We start from the raw sequence: 24970 nt of genomic DNA, 5'->3' as shown, positions 1-24970 counted from the left end.
TTTGTCCATTGACACAATCATTTATGATGATTTTTATATTTTGTGGCATTGTGTAGATTGTACGATACGATAATGTATGGTTAAAACTAGTTAACTATAGCTTATTATTATTTTAAATATTCTAAAAACATAAATTATTATAATTATTTTTTTCGTTTATGTAATACTAAATTATAATAAAATGATAATATATTTATTCGAAACATTCGCTTAACTATTATTAATTATAATGCTTTTGAATTCATAGAAGATAAGATAAAAATTACAAGAAAAATATAAAAATCAAACTAACTATCACTGAGGTAGTTGAAAACCTGTATTTCAGGCGTTAGTGTAAAAGAAATAATGCCATGTTGATAAAATATTACGGACAATTTCACTGATATCATATGTTTGTGGTGTAATATGTAATGTATTTACTGTTTATGTAATAGTAAATGATAATAAACTTTATGTGCTTGCGATAAAATAAATAACGCTTAAACTTTCAATCTGTATATGAAATTGAATTCTAAATTTAAACTGAGAAATATATGTTCATGGCATAAAATTTCAATGGATTTAAAAAGAATAATTTTAACGTTTACTTTTTGTTTTTTATTTGTTAAATGTATTATTCCATCTTTGAGTGTCCGGAAATGTAAGTTGATTTCATATTGATTTAATTAGAATTTAACTACATGCCTTCGGTCTACATAAAACGTTTATATAGAAAAACATATGTATATATATTATAAATAAAGTCTCCCAGTTAAGCTCCCAGTCGGCATGTTTTTTTCCGACATCTCCAACAACCATTATAATTTTTCAACCAATTTATATAAAACCTTAAACCTATAAATAATACGCTCGGTTTATTATTGAAAACCGTATGTAGTTTTTGAGTTCGCGTTCAGACAAACAAACACGGCGGGACTTTATTTTATAATATGTAGTAAAATTAACTTTCCATTACAATATTATCATTTAAAAAAATTTTTACTGGTGGTAGGGCTTTGTGCAAGCTCGTCTGGGTAGGTACCACCCACTCATCAGATATTCTACCGCAAAACAGCAATACTTGATATTGTTGTGTTCCGGTTTGAAGGGTGAGTGAGCCAGTGTAATTACAGGCACAAGGGACATAAAATCTTAGTTCCCAAGGTTGGTGGCGCATTGGATATGTAAGCGATGGTTGACATTTCTTACAATGCCAATGTCTAAGAGCGTTGGTGACCACTTACCATCAGGTGGCCCATATGCTCGTCCGCCTTCCTATTCTATAAAAAAAAAAAAAAAAAAAATTCGTTATATATATATATTATAATACTTTACAACTAATTAGTGGATGACAAGCTTATTGAAAGAAAAAGACAAGATACTTTAGAAATTTGCCGTATCTTTAATGAGGAAAACAAAGTCAATTTGATTACGGATAATACAAACAACACAAAATATAAGAGGACCAAGAGAGACGTGGATAATAATGAAATAAGTAATCCGTCATTAAAACATGATGGTACAGTAAAAGTGGAGAAAATCGTAGACAAATTATACGATGACTTGGATCCGAGCGGTAATACAGTAAATTATCGAAGAAGAAACTTAACTAATATTACTAAAACAAAGGTAACTTTTGCAAATTCACCATGAATTATATTATTATTATTTTACTAAGCCACGGGCGGAAACTAATACATACTATTTGTTTCGTAAATCAAGGATTATTTAGATAATAATATTTTTTGTAGATTTATTATTATACGCTCAATGAGTTTACAGATAACAAGACCTTGAGAACAAAACAAAAGGCTTCAAGTAATTGCATGTAAGCAACCACGAAATTCGACAGGAAGACTACTATATCTTTGCTTTGTATTTACCAAACTTCTGTTAAGTTCCGTTAGTAAAGAATTAAAAAAAAATGTTTAGACGTTCAGGTTCATATAAATTTAGACTACCGATCGAAAAAAGATTAAAAAAATACACATTAATTTTAAATGTAATATTCGACGTCATTTAACTGTCCGTAGAATAAAACTGAAAATACATATCGAAGATTTAATTTTGCACCGGCACAACTGTTTGGACCTTTGCCTTCAGGCGAAGAAGAAATCACAAAACCCTTAAATTCACCGTCCGTTCAAATACCATGGATTAAGAAATGGAGACATGGCATTGTGCCGTTTTTTATTGACCCCAATACGTATGGTAAGTTACGATATTGTATTGTATTAAAAAACGTGACAATTGAAACGTTACGTTGATATTATTTGCTTATTAATAATCTGTAAGAGCCGAGATGATCCAGTGTCTAGAACACGTGAAATTCAATCGAAAATTACGGATTCAATCTTGTGTTCAATGGTTAAGGAAACCTGCTTGTTTCGCATGAAAATCTTCCACACGTTTAGCTACAAATCGAGTAGAAGCAGTGTGATGGAATAAATTCCAAAACCTCCTCCTCAAAGGTTAGGCCTCCCTTAAAAAAATACACAACAAAAATTTAAAAAAGATAATTTGATAATTTTTCTTAAATTATAAACAATCTATAAATGTAGAACTATAAAAATAACTATGTATTTATTTTTTAACAAAATGCTTGTATTTAAGTTTATATAAATTAAATAATTACAAAACTAAATTGATCAATAATAGCAACTTTTTCTGCCATCGTTACACACAAACACATCATTTTGTGTTTCCTGCAAACAAAACATTACATATGTATGTGTACATAACTCATCTCTTGTGTCGCTTACTATACATCATTTCTCTTTTAACCTAAATCATTTTGAGGCACTAAGAAGTATCGCTCAGTATCGCATACTCAATGTTCATTTCAAGACTGCAATAAAATAAACTTCCTATTAGCTTTTTGGTAGGATAATAATCGCCGTCGTACAGGACGCCCCACAGATGTAAACCAACGAAATTAATGGTTATTAAAAGAATTTATTATTAAAGATAAATAAATAAAATTATTGAATTTAGTTAAAAAAGTAAACGTTTCTTTCAAATTACAATAAATAGAAATAGTATACAGTACTCGCGCCACGAACACACGGTGACTCTAGACGACACAAGAGTACGTTATGCCGTTTGACGTCACGGCATACGAGTCAATTATCACCCGTGAGGCGCGTCAATGAATGTTTCACATCAATAATAATTAATTATTATTTATCTTTACACGCCTTTATTCAACTATAGAAAGCTGCAATAAAATATATAGAATCGTACGATAAATGTTGTCTTACCACTGGTACAAAGGTCATATTAAATTGCCGAACCTTCATTATATTTAAAGTTTTAAATTAAAACCTTGATAATGCTAATTGACTTCGGCTCGTTATCTTTAGTTTACCGTTGTACTAAGATTCGCAAATTTTAAACATAAATAGTATTACTGAATATAACCTATAAATATATCGCCTTATTTATTTTTCAGATTCATTTTTAGCAGAAACTATTCTTAAAGCTTTTGATTATATTGAAAAAGCAACATGTATCCGTCTCCAACGTCTTCGGGAAAGACCAACAGATAAGCAATCCATGCAAAGTGTTGAATGGCTCTATATAACAAATCCCTCTGGTATACGGCAATGTGTTCACACCAATGAACGTAAACCCAATACTGGTGTTCAGGTAGTATATATAATATATTGCGAGAGATTTTAGTTAAGTCACGGCTGCAATGCATTGAGACCTCAGTGGTTCCTGCCTGAGTTTAAACCTGCAATCTTCAGATAAGATTCACTTGTTCCAAGCACTGAACCATCTCGGTTCTCATTTTGTATATAATAATTAAGAATAATATGTTGTTACAAATAAATTACCTTAGTAAAAATTCCTGTTTTTAGATGGTTGTATTTGGCTATGATTGCTTATCGCAAGGTGAAATAGCTCACGAAGTTATGCATGTTTTGGGATTTTCCCATGAACATACACGTCCTGATAGAGATCGCTACATAACAATTTTATATGAAAACATTAAGCCCGGTATGTTTTATTTTCCCCCTACTTTTCATGCTTTGTAGAGCAAATTGTTCTGTTCTGCTCTAATTTCAATCGCCTTCTATTTTAAAAGTAATCTCATAAATTTAAAACCATCAGCTGATAAAAAAACACTGATTACATTTTCTACCGCTAAACAACAATCATTAGTATTGTTGTAATCCAGCTTAAAGGGTGAGTGATCCCGTAGAACAAGGGACATAACATCTTAATTTTCAAGGTTAACAGCGCATTGGTGATGTGAGGAATAGCTTATATTTCTTCAAGCGCCAACGTCCTTAGCGGTGGTGACGACTTACCACTTATCAGGTAACCCATTGGACCGCCTAGCTATTTTATAAAAAACACTGACGTCACACGTTTTATTTTAAGGATATAAAAAATATTTTGAGGTTAGGCGTGAAGATCCTTTGTCCAGCCTCCCTTATGATTATGCGAGCGTGCTTCACTATCCACCTCGAGCCTTCTCTAAAAACGGACAAGTAACTATATACACTGAAGTAAGTAGTATATTCGACTTCATTAACTAATGTTTTTTGACGAAAAAGGGTAACTAAGTATTAGTCGTAACTTTTGAGTTTCTGATCGGTTCTAATCTTTTCAATCTACACTCTGGTTGCACAGGTTTTACAGTTATCTGATTATTACATAAAGATAAATCGTACAATTTATTTAATAATGTTTCAATATTTTGTGCACGTATATATGTTTGCACAAACGCAACGCAGTCTAATCCCTCATTTTCAAAATCCTATGGGATGGCTATCCAATATAACACATCAGGAGCAAGGAATTTAAGCACTGCCAACTACAAAATACTCAATAACATTTTATTGGGTGGACTCGATGTTTTTAAGTCTAAGATATCGGTGTAAGCTGATCGGTGCTAGTATTTATTTAATAGTAGCTGTTCCCGCGGTTGCACACGCGTATAACTTCAAGAAATCACTAAGAGCAGACATATAATATTTCAGTAAATACTACATTTTTAATTTTATTTTCGTGGGATATTAGTATTTTTTGGTAGAAAAAAGTATATGCGGCGAAGAACCGAAATACCAACCTAACCTATAAACTTATACTTACAAAGTTATTTACGAAAACAAATGACGGGTCGGTTGGCGTGGTTGGTAGAAACTTGCCTTTCACGCCGAAGGTGGTGGGTTCGATTCCCACCCAGGACAGACATTTGTGTGCATGGACATGTCTGTTTTTCCTGAGTCTGGGTCCTAAAACTATGTATTTACAAAAGAAAAGTAGTATATGTAGTATATCAGTTGTCTGATTCCCATTCTACAAGCTTTGCTTAGTTTAGGATCAGATGGCCGTGTGTAAATAATGTCCTAGGATAAAAAAAAGCTTAAGTATGTGTGTTTTCAACAACTTATCTATAAATATATATTAATAGTCAATATTTCATCACCAGTCAGGTACCAAAATTGGGCAACGAGATGCTTTCAGCGAACAGGATGTTGAAAAAATCGGAATGATATACGGACTTGAATGCGTTGAACGCAATAAAGACTACTTACGCAAGACGTGCCCAAGCGTTGGAAAAGTTAGCACTGAGGCAAAAGAAGTGCCAGAAGAATTTATTGATGACTATTTTAAGGATAGAGTGTGGCCTTATGGAATTATAAATTATAAAATTAAAGACGCATTAGAATTTAGTAAGTAATATAATTTCAGTTTACAATTTATTTGATCACTTTACAATTATGTATATATGCATAATATATGTCATATATATAATTAATCAGCACCATCTATCGCTACGTATTTCCTATTATATAATTTATTAAAATTTTAGCGGCTGAAGAAAGAGAAAACATAAAAGCAGTTCTTTATCACATTGAGAAGGAAACTTGTATTGAATTTAGAGATATCACTGAAGAAGATAAGCGTGATACTAAAAATGAAAACGAATCTCTAGAAAATATCAACGAATCTCCCGAATCTACACCACTTCCAATCGTTGATAATCGAACTGAAGAAACATTTCCAGATAATGCAAATATCACTTCACCTGCTGAAAATGTAACACTCATTCCTGACGAATATAAACTAAAAACGATTATTTCTAACCTTAGTCTAATTGAACAGATATCAAATGAAAGAGATAATAACAATAATGAAAACACTATAAAGGTTTTAAGACACGGTAAGGCTAAAAAACTCCCTAAAAAAGCCCAAGTGCGTTCTAAGACTAAGGAAGTAAAGAAATTACGTAAAGGTAAGTTTACCCGGTGAAGTAAAATTATTATAAACGGTTATTATGTTATTATATGGGTACCACCCATTTATCATTTATTTTATCTCTTATCAGTACCACTAAGCACTTACTGCCGCTGGTGCATTGGCTTTGTATGGAATGATTAATATTTCTTACAGCATCAATGTCTATGGGAGGTGGTGATCACTTACCATCAGGTAGCCCATTTTGCAAGTCCGCATACATATTATCAAATAAAAATATCCTAAACATATATATTATAGCATCTGACATAATAAAATATATCATAGCACTATAATATTAGTGATATTATTTAGATATTCATAAAAATATGAATAAAAATTGGGTTTATACCAAAATATTTTAATTTACAGAAAAGGTAAAAGAAGGAAGTAAGAAGATTAGGATTCCAATTTCACCTCACCGTCGACACGCCGTAAACGTGATCGTGTTAAAACGTTCTTCAGAACCGGGGTGTAAATGTCCACCGCCAGGAAGGCCAAATGGAGACAAAGTATTGTATACATGGAATATTCAGCAAAGCTTGCAATAATAATATTTATTTAAAATAAAATAATTAAGTAAATCACTTGGTGATAAGGGCTTTCTGCAAGCCCGTCTGGGTAGGTACCACACACTCATCAGATATTCTTCCGCCAAACAGCAATACTTAGTATTGTGTTCCGGTTCGAAAGGTGAGTGAACCAGAATTTCAAAGGTTGGTGGCGCATTCATGTTTTAAGTAATGTCTATGGAATTATGGATGTTGTTGAAATGAAAAATAATTGATCGTTTAAAATGTAATCCAAATCCTAAAACACTCAAAGGAGATGAAAATGTGCAGTAAAAGACAAAGATGTCACCGACGTTTATAATCGTAATTGATAACTTGCAGGTTTTAACAATTCACTCGGATTGTTTCAACTCTGTTAACGACTTACTCCACGTGTTTGTCCACGTGCTGGGATTGGATCACCAGCACAATATGCATGATCGGGATACATATTTGCATATACTCTGGGATAATCTTAGTCAAGGTACTAACTATTAACTTACTACAATTACTTACCCGAGGAAGTTTATATATGTCTAAGAATAATTATACAAATTGGTCTGTCATACCAGTTTAAATATATTACATGACTAAATTGAGTGTAAATTATGATAATTGATATATAATCGCCTCACAAGTTGTGTAACATGAAGAAATATATCACATAAAATAGTTTATTATTTATAAATTTAAATTATGTACCATTAATGTAAAAATAAAAAATAAAACTTAATTTAAATGGTAATATTTTAACGTGATCGTAAAAAATATCACGTAAAATTAAGATCAACAATTTAACACTAGAAATATAAATAAACTAATCGTTCTGCAAATGTCCGTAAGGATAACAATTAATTTATAAATAAAAGTAAACGCATCTAGAATCAAATTCCGCAATCTATTTATCTGTATTTGTTCTACTCCTACAAAAACTTCAATTTTGTTAAATCTAATATTATAGTTACTGTGCAAAACTGCTACTGTACTAAAAGTAAAAAAGTAAAATAACAGCTTGTAAATGACCCACTACTGAGCTACTGTCTCCTCTCCTTTTTGGGTAAAAAGTTTAGAGCCCCTTTCACCACACTGCTCCGATGCGGGTTGTTGTATACACATGACTGATATTCATCTTCCACAAGCAGGTTTCCTGTCGATGTTTACCTTCAATGCTGAAGACGAGATGAATTATAAACACAAATAACATGAAAATTCAGTGGTACTACGCATTTGAACTCTGAATCATCGGTTAAGATTCACGTCTTCTAACCAATGGGTTATAACGGCTGCCATATAATATCTATCTGACGAAAATACGTAAATTTTATCTAGATTTACGTAATTTACGCAAATTTAAAACTTTGAACACAGGCCAGGCAGGACTTGTATTAGTTTATTTAAATAGAAATACTTTGTTTTAATAAAAATAAAGAGTTAATTTACTTGCAAACAGAAATAAAGAAAGAGATGGAAGAGAAGCTGCCTCCAGCCGCGTCCGCAGGCTTCGCTTACGACTACCAAAGCGTCATGCACTATCCCTGGCTGCAAATAAAGGACGGTGTTACTAACATTATGTATCCCATTTGGGTTAGTCCTATTTATTTACATAATAACAAGAACATGAAATTCACGCTTGTAACGCCGATAATTTAAATTTATAGCGAGTGAAACTGAGCTACTTATATAATAATATTATATACTCAAGCCTCCGAAACGTGCTGCACCGTTGATATACTTTTTATGTAGGTACATTGGTTTAGAAGTGTATCTAGCTACGTATTTTAAAAAAAAATCTCCTCATTTATTAGTTGAAATTGTAATGAATATGAGTACCGGGTGTCATAAAACGCTGCGCTGATAATAAACACAGCAATAAGTTGTAAATACTCACATACCCATATAAAAGTAACAGCCTGTGAATATCCCACTGCCGGGTTTAGGCTTCTTCTTGTTTTTTGAGGAGAAGGTTTGGAGCTTATTCCACCACGTTGCTTTAATGCGGGTTGGTGGAATACACATGTGGCAGAATTTCCGTTAAATTAGACACATGCAGGTTCCTCACGATGTTAGCACGAGATGAATTATTTTTTTTTTTTTTATAGAATAGGAAGGCGGACGAGCATATGGGCCACCTGATGGTAAGTGGTCACCAACGCTCTTAGACATTGGCATTGTAAGAAATGTCAACCATCGCTTACATATCCAATGCGCCACCAACCTTGGGAACTAAGATTTTATGTCCCTTGTGCCTGTAATTACACTGGCTCACTCACCCTTCAAACCGGAACACAACAATATCAAGTATTGCTGTTTTGCGGTAGAATATCTGATGAGTGGGTGGTACCTACCCAGACGAGCTTGCACAAAGCCCTACCACCAGTAAACACAAATTAAGCACATGAAAATTCAGTGTTGCTTGAACGGGTTTGAACCCACGATCATCGCTTAAGAACGCGTGAACGTTCTAATCATTAGGCCATCTCGGCTCTACCATACCTATAAATAATAACACAATTCAACCTACTATACTGTGATATGAGAGTTACCGCTATATATACTGAAGCTTCAACAATACTGTTTTTTTTTAATATTTATTATATTGTTCGGACGGGCAAATAGGCCATGATAAGTTTTTACCACCGCCCATAGACAATCGCGCTGTAAAAAATCGCCCTTCAGCACATCGTCAATGAGCCACCAGCCTTGGGAACTAAAATGTAATATCTCTCATGCCTGTAGTAACACTGGCTCAGTCACCCTTGAAACGGAAACACAATTATGCAAAGTATCCATGTTTATTATTAGAATATCTGATAAATGGTAGGTACCTACTCAGACGGGTTTGCACCACCAATTAAACTGTGGTAAGACAAGGAAAAATCAATTGTAGGGCATAATAACCTAACCTTTTTTTTAGTGTAATAATAAAGGATTCTGTCTCTACGTGGAATATCGTCGGTTGGATTTAACACTAATTCACAAAGTATCAGAACAGCTTTACCGTGAGAGCAAACTCGAAGCTCCCCACTGTTCATGAAAGTCACTTATCAATACTAATATTCTAAATGCGAAAGCACGTATGTCTGTCTGTTGTTACACTTTCACTTCTAAACTACGGGACCGATTTCGATGAAATTTGGTACGAAGCAAACTTGAAACCCAATAAAGGACATAGGGTACTTTTTATATAAAACACCAGTTTCCCCCTTATACTCGGGCAAAAACTGGTAAGTTATAATATGTAAAGGACATGCATCAAAACAGCGTGTCATCGCCAATCGGTTTTTAACATCAGAGTGAGGAACAAAGTAAATTCTTTCGGGATAGCACTGCTGATCCGAAATGTAGAGATGATGTTTTATGAAAAGCGTTTAATCAGGCAATGTTCCAAAAAAATAATTGTCTATGCTATCATATCAACATATCAACAAAGGCGCTTATTACATTTCAAAAACCAAACGATTCATTCATTTTGAGATTGATATATTTAATTTGATATTGTTATTTAGAACGACGGATGGGCCATGGGTCATTGGCAAGGACTCAGTTGGACGGACGTTCAGAAGTTAGACGTTATTTACAAAGAACAATGCGAAAAACGAAGACGTGAAATGCGAAACGAGTGAAATATGTTCACGGATTGTTTAAAATAAATAAAATCAGATTCAATTTGTATTTATTTCAAAATAAATCTATTATACATGAATTATGGACGAAGAAACACTATCGGTCCATTTCAATTAAATTATTGCTAACCTAACCTAAATAATTAGATACTACCGAAATGGTTTGCGGTTTATTGCAAATTGTATGTTTTTACAATTAATCTTTCCTCTGCTAACGTGATTTATTATAAACGATAAACGAAAATGACTCTTTTTTTTTTAGAAAATTAGTAGCATGAGAAATAAATCAAAAGTGAAATGTGTTTTATAAATTAATCTGTACAGCCAACTAAGTAATTGATCTGTGCAACATTTTTTTTTATTATATTGATATATTAATAGAAGCAGATATGTGTAATTTATCTAAAAATATGCAGACGATATTAACAATGGCCTATACCAATAAACCTTATCAGCTAAAGATTACCACTCGTAAAAAATTAAATTATATTAAATAAAAGTGTAACTATATTTTTTATTGTCTTTCTGTCTGACGGCCTATTTTTACAGCATCTCCAACTCCACTCTTCAACGTTCAACGTTCATCTTGTTTTTTTATTAGGACTTTTTCACCTTTTCTCTCACCTCACCTAAACTCGCTTTGCACGTATTCAATAAATCGCTAACTATTCTCTTATTGCATTCGAAGCTGAAGTGTAATTGTAATCGCGTTCGATCCAGTTGGGATAAGCTGTGCGAAGGGGATATCGTTAATCCAGGTTCCTGTAATACAATATTAAATTAACAAGGTACAAATAAAATAATAATAATACTCCACGCGATCTGCTAATAACTTTGATAAATCAAAAAATACAAATAGTTCCTGGTTTATATACCTATATTTATTTATAATTCAACATTATTCTACTTAACGATTTATTTTCACTTTAATTGTACTTTCAGTTATGATAATTACTTTAACGAAATTCAAAACGGCATTTTTTACGAATCCATAGTGAACATAGATAATTCAAGATCTCGACCAATGATATCGCATAAATGGTACTACAAAAATCCACTGGTGGTAGAGCTTTGTGCAGCTCGTCTGCGTAGGCATTACTACTCATCAGATATTCTACCGCAAAACAGCAGTACTTGGTATTGTTGTGTTCCGGTTAGAAGGGTGAGTGAGCCAGTGTAATTACAGGCACAAGGGACATAACATCTTAGTTCCCAAGGTTGGTAGCGCATCGGTGATGTAAGCGATGGTTAACATTTCTTACAATGCCAATGTCTATGGTCGTTGGTGACCACTAACCATCAGGTGGCCCAAATGCTCGTCCGCCTTCCTGTGCAATAAAAAAATAAATTCAAGGTCAAAGTTGTTTATTTGCCTTCTCTCTTCTAGTGGATTGGCCATAAATATGTTTGCGTTAGCAGTAAATATTATATAGAGTATAATGTGAACATATATGTGATTTTATATATATATAAATTTGCCTCCAATAAATATAAACTAAAAAACAAATGTAAATTATCGAAATAGTCTTAGTTATTTTGATGCTATATTTATGAAATAATATTTAAACATATTGTTTTTATTACGCAAAGTATAGTGTTATGTATATACGAAGTTATATTTTTGTAGCTAAAAATAATTTTGTAACAAATCACAATATAATATTACCAGTGGAATTACAGTCGCTCTTCCATTCACACTAAATGCTCGGTCGTGAAATTGCATTATACTTAAAGGGTCATACTCCACAATATTGGCGCCATCAGCCATAGCCGACTGTTTACGGTAAAGATGGCGATATCCTATTAAAGAATAAATTAACAATTTTAAAAAATGAAAACGACTGTCCTGAATTAATTAATAAAATAGCCAGTGTCGGGATGATGTAAGGATTCCACCTATATCTCATAAATACTAATCTGTTCAGGAATTTAAAAATTGTGGTGGAACAAAGAGCCACATATGAATATATGTGGTATCAACCCTAAAAATATAACACTCCTTTTTGGGTAGTCGTGTAAAAACTAGATAAGCTTTTTATATTCGTCCTTTGGTTCGTTTGCTTACTATGCAATAAAAAAAAAATAACAGTGCCTAATATAATGATTCAATTTAACTGAGTTCATAATTAACACACACTTCATCAATGATGTACTTTATCTCGAATAGCCAAACCTAAATAGAAGTAATCGATGATAACAATTGATTACAAATCATTAATAAATAAGGCATATTACATAACTATACATGTAATAAAAAATCACGAAAGACCTATTTATACCTACTATACCTGCCTAAAAAAACGTGAAGTTAGTATTTGATAATTTTAAATTATATTTTATTTTATAAGCATAACTTTAAAATTTGATTGATAGAAAAGAGTAACGATTGAGTTTTTTATTGGTTCTTCTCAATGGAATCTACATTCCGAATCGGTGGGAGCATTATTTATAATCCCGTAAATGTAAAGTATCATATAAATAACTATATTTCATACTAGGTTGAATGTTATTCCACAGCACCCTTATGTACTCGTCCCGATGAGGATGTGTTACTTCGTCTTTAAAACCGATTCCATGAAGCAAAGCGTGAAGCACGTTTTCGAAAGATAAACATTCGTAGCCAAGCACTAATGTCTGCAAAGAAATACATCAAAATAAACGTTGCCTTATTATCTGATCCACTTCACTTACAGTACAGTACAGTAAAGGCCTGTTAATGTCCCACTGCTGGGCTAAGGCCTCCTCTCCCTTTTGAGGAGAAGGTTTGGAGCTTATTCCATCATAATGGTATAAAGAATTCCCTATATCTCTTGCTGAGGTATTTATTTCTGAACCGGTGGTAGATTTATGACAATCAATAAATAAGTGTAACGCTTCTATATTGAATAAAGATTTTTGACTTTGAACAACTGGCTATGAGGAATGATTATCTACCATTTACCTTCATCAAGTACCTTTTTGATTATCGAACTTCCGAAAATAAATTAAATACAAAAGATTGATCCTTTATAAAACAGTGATGTAGAGAAACACTCATTTTGTACAAATCGTGGTTTATCTATTCACAATATATAACAGACGCTGAATTTGTTATTTGTGTTTTTTATATTGTTTTAGGTTATTTGTTGTACCAAGAAATATACTGTACGTAAATGTACTTACACTTCAAAAACATACAATTAATTATACATTATAAACAAAAGATAGCTTATCTGTGAAAATAATAGCTGGCCAGTATCTTAGAATTAGATTAGCTATTTATATATAATTTATTTACGATACTCGATGCTTGTAGATGTCAAAGAGTAATATAACAAAAAGTTATATTTAAAGATCACCGTCCGTGACAAAATTGAAACAAATAGAATACAATGTAATAGATTCGTTTTATAAATTATTATTCTTTAATATAAGTTTAATCTATTTGTTTTTATTACAAAAATATCTAATTATTTTTTCATAAAATTGTTTTGAACTAATATTTAAAATATTGTCTATGATTTTTAGTAACACAATATTAATATATTTAGTATAAGCATAGCTATAGGATGTAGCCATTTCTAGATTCATTATGCTTATTTCCACAATGTTAATATTAAAATAATAGTAATAGCCTGTAAATATTATACTGCTGGGCCCTTTCTATCTTTCGATAAGATTTTTGTATTTTAATCCTTTAGCCGATTCAGTTCTATAAATAATATTTTGCTTGCCACTTTAAATATTTAATCGTCTATTTTTTTCTCGTTTCCTTTATTATTATTTGATTTTATATATAAATTATAACCGGGGTGTTTTTGTATGATTTGAATTTAGAAATATTTATAGAAAGCGTATTATTATAGTACGCGTTTTAATCTTTTAAATGTTATAATTATTATGGTCAAAGTGATCGGTCATATACCTATCCGTCATGTGTCAATATGTCATTCCGATATTTCACAATCGAGTTCTGCGTTGAGTTTCGATTTTTATTAACTGAATACCTCTATTGTCTTTAAATATCTTACAAGCTTTTATTTAACTTATTCTGTTAGTTCGTGTGATTTAAATGTGTCAACTGAATTTAAAATTAGGTCAAAAATTAATTTCATATAATATATAATATAATTTCATATAATATAAAAATTAATTTCATATAATCAGGTCACAAATTAAATTAACATTGCACACACATTTGGCATCCTATTGTAATTTGTTGAAAATGACTACAAAATAATACCTTGGCTTCTATACGTTTATTCAATTCAATTTATCCTAATGGATCGATGATATATGATTCGAAGATATTTAAACCAGGTATAAATAATAAATTAATCTAAAAACCTTTTCCTCAAAGGAGAGGAGACTTACAGGCTACAGGCTTTTCAGCAGAAGGACATTTACATGCTACTTTTTACTTTATATTGACATTATGAACCCCATTTGGTCTAAATTCGTAATATTCAAGTCATAGTTTTGGTCATATATTTGTATCCATCAGAAATTATTTCGATGTAAGCGATATAGTAGATAGGTACATACGATTTCTCCGTTTTCCATAAATCTTGGTTCATGAACACATTCTCTTTCGTTATTTGGATTAACAATGTGGATCCACGTCTTGTTTATTGGTGGTTGTTCCGGTAAAAGTTCGAATTTAACACACGAATTTGATTCAATTAATTTTATTGCACGATGAACAAGCCCGTCGACGAACGGACCTTTTAAAGCAAAAAATAATTAAATAGTATACCTAGTGCAGCTCTAAGTTAATTTATAAGTTATTAATTAAAGTACACTTAATATGTAGTTATCTTCTTATTTAAATTAATCAAATAAATTAAAAGTGGCCATTATTGCAACTAAGCTTTGAAAGCTAAATTAGCCTGATAGTTAACCTTAGTATTTAATTCACAATACCTTTTCATGTATAAACTCATTGTTTACTATGTCTAGCATTATGTTAAGAATTGTTCATGTTGTTCAATCATAGCTTTGTGCAGGGTCTCCCCGTCTGGGTGGGTACCAACCACTCATAAGACATTCTGCCGCTAAGCAGCAATACTTAACATTGTTTCGTTCCGGTTTAAAGGGTGTGTGAGCCAGTGTAACTACAGGCACAACAGACATAACATCGCAGTTCCCAAGGTTGTTTTTGTTTTTTTCAAATCCAGGGTAAACAGGTTTCTTCTAGGTAAGCGTGTTACATCCTAGACCGCGTTGATGCTTAACATCAGGCAAGTCAACGGTCAAACGCTAGCCTATTAAGGGTAAAAAAAGTGTGGTGGTGCATAGGCGATATAAGGAATGGTTATAATTTTTTACATCGCCAATGTCTATGAGCGGTGGTGACCACTTACCATCAGGTATCCTATTTGCAAGTCCGCCTGCCTATACCATAAAAAAAAAATTAAGTAAATATATTTATGGACAAAGGTTACCGCTTTCCTTTCGGTGGCCAATTTGATTATTTACCTTCTTATATTAATTTTAAAACAACTCACGTAATCGGTTCTAAGATAAGATCTTCAAAGATTAATAGAAAGTATTATAAACGAGTATTTGTATATACAATACTCACTGTAAGTCCGATTATCCAAAAAATAATTGACGACGCCTTTTGGCCAAGACTGGCTGACTTCTTTTTGCAACCCCGCTATAACGTCCAGCTTATAGTTCGGAATTGTATAAACTATAGATACATTATTATAATAAATATATATTTCATTTGAATTTTACTGAAATTCGTTGAGACAATTTTATCAATATCATAATACTATTTTTATTTCAATCCAATTAACAAATTTTCAATAAATTATAGGTACATGCATTTTTTCAGCAGTGGCCCTAGCCCTTTTATTTTTTTTATTTGATTAAGATCTCCAACAACGAATACACATGAGAAGCTTTAATATAATATGCGAGTTATAAATCTGTGCTCCCTCAATTACAGGAAATCACAGCATCCATCACATATAACTCAGTAACAGGTAATATAAATAGTTAAATTAAAATTAAGAACTTTGTCAGCATAGAGCGAGATTGTCATTTAGCGCCCTTTGGACGACAATTTCACTTTATTAAATATATTATAAATTGCATTTCAGTCAATGTTTAATAATTACCACATTTATAAAAATCAAATAACGCTTATGTACCTACATAGATTTTTTTATATTTTCGCGTCCCTTTCTACTTGGCCTAGGACGATCACTTCTCTCACTCTACCGACATGCAGTTCTTATTTGTTTACTTACATTTGTTAATATTATAAAGCGAAAGAGTTTGTTTTTTTGAACCCGCTTATATCAGGATCTACCAGTTCCATGTGGAAAAAAAAATGTTTACGTAAGATATTTGCTGAAAAGTATTTTAGTCTATAATTATTATATCACGTTACGACCCACGGATGCGGAGCAATAACGTTTAACATGAGTGGTTTCACTCGGACGGAGCTTATATAGTCATTAGTATGTAATTAGAAAAATATTTTAAAATAAAACTTACTTCTATCCTTTAAAGACTTTATGGAACAATGTGCAAAAGAAAGAAAAATTAAAACACAATTTTTAATTAAAGTAGGACTCCAAATTAACATGATTCGAACAGAAATACTGTTGTGTTAAGTAAAATTTACTTCAGTGTGCATAAAAAAAAAACATAAAATGTGCACTGCAACTAAAATTCGTAATGTTTCCATTACTATTGTTCTATATTGCAATATACGATAAAAAATTAGGTACTTCTGTTTTAATTTGAAATTTCAAACCTGGAGGTGATGAAAGAAAGTACCGAGTTATTTGTTACAAGATAGTTATGGACAGACCGCATATGGTTGCCATTCTGTATATTAGGATATTCAAACTGAATTTCGTTTAAAATGACGACACGTATGAATCTCAAGAGAGTACAATATTAACTTCCTAAGCGGCGAAGGTAGGCGAATAAAGGCACCGGTGCGGTGTGGCTTTAGGGCCCCTGCCTCATTTTCCGCGTATATTTGTATTAAGGTTTGTAAAAAAAACGCGAGTTTTGTGCGAAAACGCTTAAAAACAAGTAACAAATAGGTCATTTAAAATTGTTTTATTTTGAATATGTTGTCCCTATGAGTTACCCCTCCGCTAATGGTAGCTACGCAACTGAACTTACTACTTTGAAAGAAGCTGCCTAGTTTGCATAATTCCCTTTATGATGCAGTAGTTTAAGGGTTACCGGTTAATGAAATTGTCTTACTTTCAAGGTAATATATCAATGCTGATTATCGAATTTTATCTAATTGAACGAAATTAGGAATAATACCTAATTAAGTTAAATTAAAATAAGGCCTTAACTCACTATCATTATTAAAATTCCAAATCTTCTACGAAAACAAATATGTTTAACTATAGTTAAATTTAATACATGTGGTAAAATGTTAGGTATTATTTCTAGGTTATGGACCTGGCGAAGCCCCGATAACGTGACAAGGAACGAGATAGACTTTATTATTTCGAATAAAAGGCACATATTTAGAGATGTTTCAGTGATCAACAGGTTTAATACCGGAAGTGATCACCGCTTGGTTCGAGGCACTCTAAATATCAACTTAAAAGCCGAAAGATCGAGAATGATGAGGTCTACTCTCCGACCTACCATGCTCCAAGCTGCTCAAGGCTCCGAAAAGTTCCAAATGGAACTTCAAAATCAATTCACCGTGTTGGAAACCATAAGCAGCATTGATGAGAGAACCGACACGCTGGTCAAAATACTGCAAAACACATCCCGCAAGTGTTTTCCGCCACAGAGAAGAGACAACGCACCAAAACTCTCTGCTGAGACACTCGAGCTCATGAGAAAACGACGAGAACTACCATCGTTTTTGTCAGATAAGGCCTTAAACCGAACAATAAAAACGCTGACGCGACGCGATCTCCGACGCTCCAATACCCGTGCCATCATGGCTGCGATTGAGCAAAATCGGGGATCGAAAGTGTTCGCTCGCAAGTTTGGGAGGCCGCGTCTGACAAAACTTAAAACTGAAAATGGTGGGGTCGTTACCTCTAGGCCTGAGATTATCGGAGAAGTAGAGAGGTTTTATGGGCAGTTGTTCTCTTCAAGATCGGATAAACCCGTGGGAATCAGTATTGATGACCAGCGCGCCCCTCTTATGCGCCATTACTCCGAGGAGCTCCCGGTCGTTGACCAAGGAGAGATTAGGGCGGCTCTAGAACAGCTTAAAAACAACAAAGCTCCGGGAGATGACGGAATCACAACAGAGTTGCTTAGGGCAGGCGGGACCCCGGTCCTGAAAGAGCTAGCAAGCCTCTTTAATTCCGTCATCCAACATGGCAAGACCCCGGAAACGTGGAGCGGGAGTGAGGTGGTACTGTTTTTCAAGAAAGGTGATAAAACCCTCTTGAAAAACTACAGACCAATCTCCCTCCTGAGTCACGTGTATAAGCTGTTCTCAAGAGTCGTCACGAACCGTCTCGCCAGACGACTTGACGAGTTCCAGCCCCCAGAGCAAGCCGGCTTTCGATCAGGCTACAGCACCGTGGACCACATCCATACTGTTCGGCAGATTGTGCAGAAGACCGAAGAGTACAATCAGCCGCTGTGTATGGCATTTGTGGACTACGAGAAAGCCTTCGACTCCATCGAAACCTGGGCAGTGCTCGACTCATTGCAGAGATGTCATATCGATTGGAGATATATCGAGGTACTGAGATGTCTGTACAACGCCGCTACAATGACTGTCCACATCCAGGACTGTAAGACGAAGGCGATCCAACTGCGCAGAGGGGTGAGACAGGGGGATGTAATATCCCCGAAACTGTTCACCAACGCGTTGGAAGACGTTTTCAAAACGCTGGATTGGACTAGGTATGGAGTCAATGTAAACGGCGAGTACATCTCACACCTTCGATTTGCCGACGATATCGTCATCATAGCAGAGTCGCTGGAACAACTCACCGAAATGCTGCGTAGCCTAGGCGAGTCTTCCCGGTGTGTCGGTCTCGGTATGAACTTGGACAAGACCAAGGTCATGTTCAATAGGCATGTCGTGCCGGGACCGATATACGTCGAGGGGAAACCTCTCGAAGTTGTTAGTGAATATACCTACCTAGGACAGATAATACAAGTCGGTAGGAACAACTTCGAGAAGGAAGCCGATCGAAGAATTCGCTTGGGATGGGCAGCATTTGGCAACCTTCGTCAAGTCCTCAAGTCGTCTATACCGCAATGTTTGAAGACGAAAGTCTTCAACCAATGCGTCTTACCTGCCATGACATACGGTGCCGAAACGTGGACACTAACTGCGGGACTAGTCCACAAATTCAAAGTCGCTCAGCGTGCTATAGAGCGAGCTATGCTCGGAGTATCTTTGAAGGATAAGATCAGAAATGAGATTATCCGGAAAAGAACCGGAGTCACCGACATAGCTTGCAAAATTAGCAGGCTGAAGTGGCAGTGGGCTGGTCACGTATGTCGTAGGACCGATGGCCGTTGGAGCAGACGAGTCCTAGAGTGGAGACCGCGAATCGGCAAGCGCAGCGTAGGGCGCCCTCCAGCCAGGTGGACCGACGACCTTAAGAAGGTGGCGGGCACCAACTGGATGCGGAAGGCGGAGGACAGGGAGCTTTGGCGCACCTTGGGAGAGGCCTATGTTCAGCAGTGGACAACGATTGGCTGTTGATTGATTGATTGATTGATATATATTAGGAATGGTTCATATAAAGAAAACTACAGTTAGTATGCTACAGTTATGTATTGCAATAATTAAATCAAATTGTCGTATGTCGAAGTCTTCACTCACATCATTTCAAAATTATCCGACAATAGTTTATCTTTCTGTTTCTCTATTATTTTTTGGTGTAACAATTTTACTGATTGATGTTTCGGCCATTTTTCACTAACACAGTTTTTTTTTTTTTTTAGTATAAACAAACACTCAAAAACGGCACAAAATATTAGGTATATTTTGAACCGTGTGTGCTTAAATTTAGGCCTTTATTTCATAAAATCTAGTACATCAGTTATTATGGATGGGAATTTAGGATTTTCATACATAATCATCTAGATGTGTTTAACCAGCAATCAAAATATGACATTTGACAATATGTCAATATTAGTTCCAATTATGGCCACGTGCACAAAATATCCTTGTCGGACTTTAATATATATTCATTTAAATCCATGCAGATAATTATTTTTAAGGAATTTGAAAAACTAACACAGTTTTTTTTAAATGTAAAATAAATATATATTCAGCTTACACATAAAAATGTGAATTAAGATTTTTAATTCAATGCAAAAATATTAACTTTACTGTAAGCGGTCATTAGACTCGTTTATGCAGTTTATCAAAACAATGTAAAATTTTGTAAACGAAAACAATTCAATTGGCACTGTTTGGTGATTATTGCATAACAGCCAATCCCTATAGTCCACGACAGTTAAGAAATCAATCAGTCTTTATTGAGTAACAGTCAATAAATGCTGTTTTTACGCAATTTATGTGATTTTGAAACCGCGCAATCGTATCTGAACACATTCTTTATTGTTTCACTGCGATAAAAAACTCACACTTAAATATATTATTTAAGAAATTTTATCAATATTATCTTTATTCATTAATAAAACTATATATATAATTAAAAAATATAACTGTGAACAACCATTACTTTACCATTTCATTCGAACCAAAGTAAAACGGAATGGGATTTTAAAGTTATTTTTCTTGTAATTAAGAACTAACTTCAGCCGGCTGTCAAGCAGTAAAGTCAATAAAATAGTGTCGGCAAATTAAATCGCAGATAAAAGTACGCCTAGTGCTAACAGTATTACTCAGAAAGTGAACAGCACTGCCGAAATACTATATTTTTATATTTAAATAAAAAATGCGGCAATTAATAACATTCGTGTGTGTTATATTTACTATTCCTTCCTCATACTTAGCATCAACAAGTATCAGCGGTTCAGTTGAATTAGATGAATTTACTTTCGACAAAATAATAAATAAATTTGATGCAACTGTAGTAAAATTTGATGTCGCTTTTCCATATGGTGATAAGCATGATGCTTTCGTGGCGCTCGCTAAAGAATCAAAGGACATCGAAGATCTACTATTCGCTGAAGTAGGAGTTAAGGACTATGGCGATAAAGACAATGAAGCTTTAGCTGATAGATATGGCGCTTCAAAAGAAAACTTTCCATTGGTAAAATTATTTTTAAAAGGTAAAAGCGAACCAATTACCTTCGATGATAGTAAAGGGTTTACTAGTGACCAGCTACGTAGATTTATTCGCGACAAAAGTGAAATATACTTAAGCTTACCAGGTTGCATTAAAGATCTTGATTTGCTTGCTATCAAATTCAAAAATTCAGATGAAGATGGTCGTAAAAATGTCCTCAAAGAAGCTGAAAATGTTCTAGAAAAACTAGGTAGCAAGGTATGTATTGTACCATAATTTTACACTAGCAATTTTCCAAATTAACAGTCAAATAAAATTCTTATTGGACTGGTGATAAGTATAATTATAAATTGATTATAATATGTTAATTTGTGTTTTTCTAGGCAAACCCAACTGGAAAAATCTATAAAACTATAATGGAGAAAGTAATTGAAAAAGGCGATGACTTTATTAAAACTGAAATAAAACGAGTTAAAAAACTATTAGATGATAAAATTTCAGATAAAAAGAAGAATGAACTAAGTGGAAGAATTAACATCCTCCAGTCTTTCACATTTCCTCTTAAACAGAACAAAAAAGAAGAACTCTAATTGTCTAGAATATTACTCAACAGAATAGTACATTAGATTTAACTATTAATTATAAATTTTCTGTTGTAAATATTTTATTGTAAATTATAAGTATGGATTTTAAAATATCGAGTCAAATAAACTGAATAATGTATTCATTTTACACATTCCTTTATTACTTAAATAATTATATGTAAGTGTGGATTTTGGAAATAAATGATGCACGTGTTTGTGTTCTCATGCAATAAAGGTTTGAAAGCAAAACAACCGTTTTTATTTAGAAGTAGTTCTTTCATTGAAAATTTATATTTATTATAATTTTTGTTAAATCTAAACAACAGCATACCAGTGCTAGTTTATAGTCCCAATATTTTTTTAATGAAAAATGGAGGGATAAATTTTAAAAATTAAAATGATATGTAATGTGTTACAATATTGTTGAATGCATAAAATCTTAAACTATAAAATATATTCGAGAATTATCTCATCAAATCCAATGATCACAAAATTCGAATGTAATTTGTTACATTTTAAAATTCAATAACTAGACATTTCAATACAATTAGCAATATTAACTATTTTTTTATTATTAAAAAATCATAAGAAAAAATATGTACTAATACTATTTTAATATAATGAAACAAAACATACTACTCTAAAAAAATATGATCCATACTATTGAGTAATTATTTTAACATTACAATTTCTATTCACATCTTTATAAAAAAAAGTTAACTTTTTTTATTACAAGACAAGATATTAATCATAAATCAGGTTTGTTCCATATATTTTACAATGCATTTTTTTTACTTTTTGATGTTTTTTACTCACAAATTTTATATGGATCCAGTTTTATCTAAAAAATTACCGCTACCTACTATGTTGTCTTCCACTTTATAACAAATGCCATATTCCGTCAATGATCTTGAAGATAAAATTAAACTTTTTACAAAAACAAATGGAATTTAAAATAGTAAATGATTTACTCTGACTTTTCACTGTCCACTTTTAGTTCTTTTAGTTGTAATATGACACCATCAGATTCTACGTTTTCGCCTTGTTCCTTCTTTGATTCTTCATCCACTATTTTTTCTGAACTTTTGGGTTCTGGAGTATCTGTATCTTCACTTCTTGTGATACTACTCTCATCATCTGAAGACTGATCTTGAGTGTAAAGACTGCACTTAGTTCTGACAATTTCTTGGGCTTCAGCAAATTTTGTTTTCCAAAGTTCAGCATCTGAAGAAAAAAGCTTTTAGATATACATTTGTAGAATAATGACAAATCTGAATCCAAAGCTCTTTTACCTACTGTTATTTTAAAAACAATTACAACAATCATCAACAAATGCCATGACAAATTTCTTTTCTTAAATAAGATTAAGAGTATGTTTGGACAACATCATTAATTTATAAAATTATAATTTAGAAAAGGGATTTATATATCAACATTTGTACTTTTTTCTCTCCATAAATGTAGGTAATTTGTATGATTTTTATTTTCAAGTTGTGACTTTCAGGATGTGTTTTTTAAGAATGAGATACTTTCGTTATATAAACATCAACTAACAATCACCTATAAACTAGTTTTTATTTATTGGCCAATTAATAATGATATTTTGTTCATATGCCCATTTTATATTATTTTATGAACCCCAGTAATATTATTAATACATTGGCTTTTAAATAAATTAAATATATTTTTTTAATTCAAGTAACTCATGACTTACTTTGTGGATTACCAAATTTTATAGCAAGCAACTCCTGTTTGCAGGTTTCATCAGCATAATCAGCAAAAACGGACCAATTAAAGGCCTTGTCAGACCCACAATGGACATTCATACGAATATCTGGAGTAATGAAGTGATTAGCACAAACTTTTAAGGTTTTGTCACGTCTCATTACTACTCGCACTGAGTTATTTGCTTTATGACGTAGCAATTTAATATCTCCAGTTCCTCGCTCCTAGAATATATTTGTTTTATTATTAATACACATGTGCAGTATATAATTTTTTTCTCAAATTACAAGTACTTTCATTCTAAACTTACACAAATTCTAAAAGTTTAGATATTTATTTATTTTTCATACATACAATAACAGCATAATGTACTTAAAAATCCAAAAATACTTTAATTAAATCCGGTGGCACCTTACCTTATTTTCGGTCAAAATATATAAAGGTTATAAATTATATATATCATTTTTCTTAATAAATAAAAATATTTAAAATATATATAACATTTAAGTTTGTAGATAATGTATTTTTTTTAACAAGAAGTTTTAATTTGCAAACCTTCCACTCGTGATCTCCAGTATCATATCTGTAGAGTCTCGCGCGTATCTTGCAGAGCTCTTCCTCTTCCTCCTCATTGGTTTGTATATCTACGAGTGGCAAAGACACAATAGGTTCATAATGTGGATCGTGCTCCGGCGTCTCCACTTCTCCGCCTTCGCTTTCACTGTTACGCCTAACGCTCTCCTCCGTCTAAATAAAGTATGGAATAAAATAAGAAAAACCACACAAAAACGAATTTTATTAGAAGTTCAATAAACATATATTCAACTATTACCGGCGAAGACATTTCTTTAAAAAGTAGTTTCTAGTAACTTTTGTCGACACTATTATGTTAAAATATTGTCTTTTATTTAGTATTTAATATATTTAAAATATAATAACAATCTAACCAAAATACAAAAGAAACAAACTTGATTAGCTGTTACTGGTTCGTCCACAGATTAATAAAAGTGGGTTGATAATTTTATGGGTATTTTATGGTGGCAATACACGTAGCTTTATTTAATTTGTTAGTTACTTTGATTGTGTTTAAAATCTTTCAA

At 32.8% G+C, this 24970-nt stretch overlaps 4 protein-coding genes across 4 annotated transcripts; 2 read left to right on the top strand and 2 right to left on the bottom strand.

The window, feature by feature from the left end:
- The first annotated feature begins 473 nt into the window (after positions 1 to 473).
- LOC126775428 (uncharacterized) lies at positions 474 to 10448 on the top strand. Its single transcript, XM_050497367.1, has 12 exons — positions 474 to 640; positions 1325 to 1608; positions 2013 to 2190; positions 3431 to 3627; positions 3843 to 3981; positions 4369 to 4496; positions 5423 to 5666; positions 5807 to 6229; positions 6604 to 6743; positions 7125 to 7266; positions 8233 to 8366; positions 10289 to 10448. Exons 1-12 carry the CDS (start codon positions 499 to 501, stop codon positions 10403 to 10405), a joined length of 2268 nt encoding a protein of 755 aa, XP_050353324.1. The 5' UTR covers positions 474 to 498; the 3' UTR covers positions 10406 to 10448.
- A 1-nt stretch (position 10449) lies between these two features.
- LOC126775501 (zinc metalloproteinase nas-6-like) lies at positions 10450 to 16669 on the bottom strand. Its single transcript, XM_050497480.1, has 6 exons — positions 16645 to 16669; positions 15969 to 16079; positions 14930 to 15108; positions 12901 to 13039; positions 12072 to 12205; positions 10450 to 11167 (listed from the first exon to the last, which is right to left on the bottom strand). The coding sequence occupies exons 3-6, from the start codon at positions 14945 to 14947 to the stop codon at positions 11003 to 11005; spliced, it is 456 nt and encodes a 151-aa protein (XP_050353437.1). The 5' UTR covers positions 14948 to 15108; positions 15969 to 16079; positions 16645 to 16669; the 3' UTR covers positions 10450 to 11002.
- A 4379-nt stretch (positions 16670 to 21048) lies between these two features.
- LOC126775480 (endoplasmic reticulum resident protein 29) lies at positions 21049 to 22389 on the top strand. The gene is made up of 2 exons (XM_050497457.1): positions 21049 to 21819; positions 21945 to 22389. The coding sequence occupies exons 1-2, from the start codon at positions 21268 to 21270 to the stop codon at positions 22149 to 22151; spliced, it is 759 nt and encodes a 252-aa protein (XP_050353414.1). The 5' UTR covers positions 21049 to 21267; the 3' UTR covers positions 22152 to 22389.
- A 385-nt stretch (positions 22390 to 22774) lies between these two features.
- Positions 22775 to 24857, bottom strand: LOC126775483 (ran-specific GTPase-activating protein-like). Its single transcript, XM_050497460.1, has 4 exons — positions 24703 to 24857; positions 24426 to 24617; positions 23860 to 24094; positions 22775 to 23369 (listed from the first exon to the last, which is right to left on the bottom strand). The coding sequence occupies exons 1-4, from the start codon at positions 24712 to 24714 to the stop codon at positions 23113 to 23115; spliced, it is 696 nt and encodes a 231-aa protein (XP_050353417.1). The 5' UTR covers positions 24715 to 24857; the 3' UTR covers positions 22775 to 23112.
- Positions 24858 to 24970: the final 113 nt, after the last annotated feature.

Source organism: Nymphalis io, chromosome 18 (assembly GCF_905147045.1).
Source record: "Nymphalis io chromosome 18, ilAglIoxx1.1, whole genome shotgun sequence".
Lineage (NCBI taxonomy): Eukaryota > Metazoa > Arthropoda > Insecta > Lepidoptera > Nymphalidae > Nymphalis > Nymphalis io.
The sequence above is the reverse complement of the archived record's forward strand: the minus strand, read 5'-3'. Positions and strand labels throughout refer to the sequence as shown.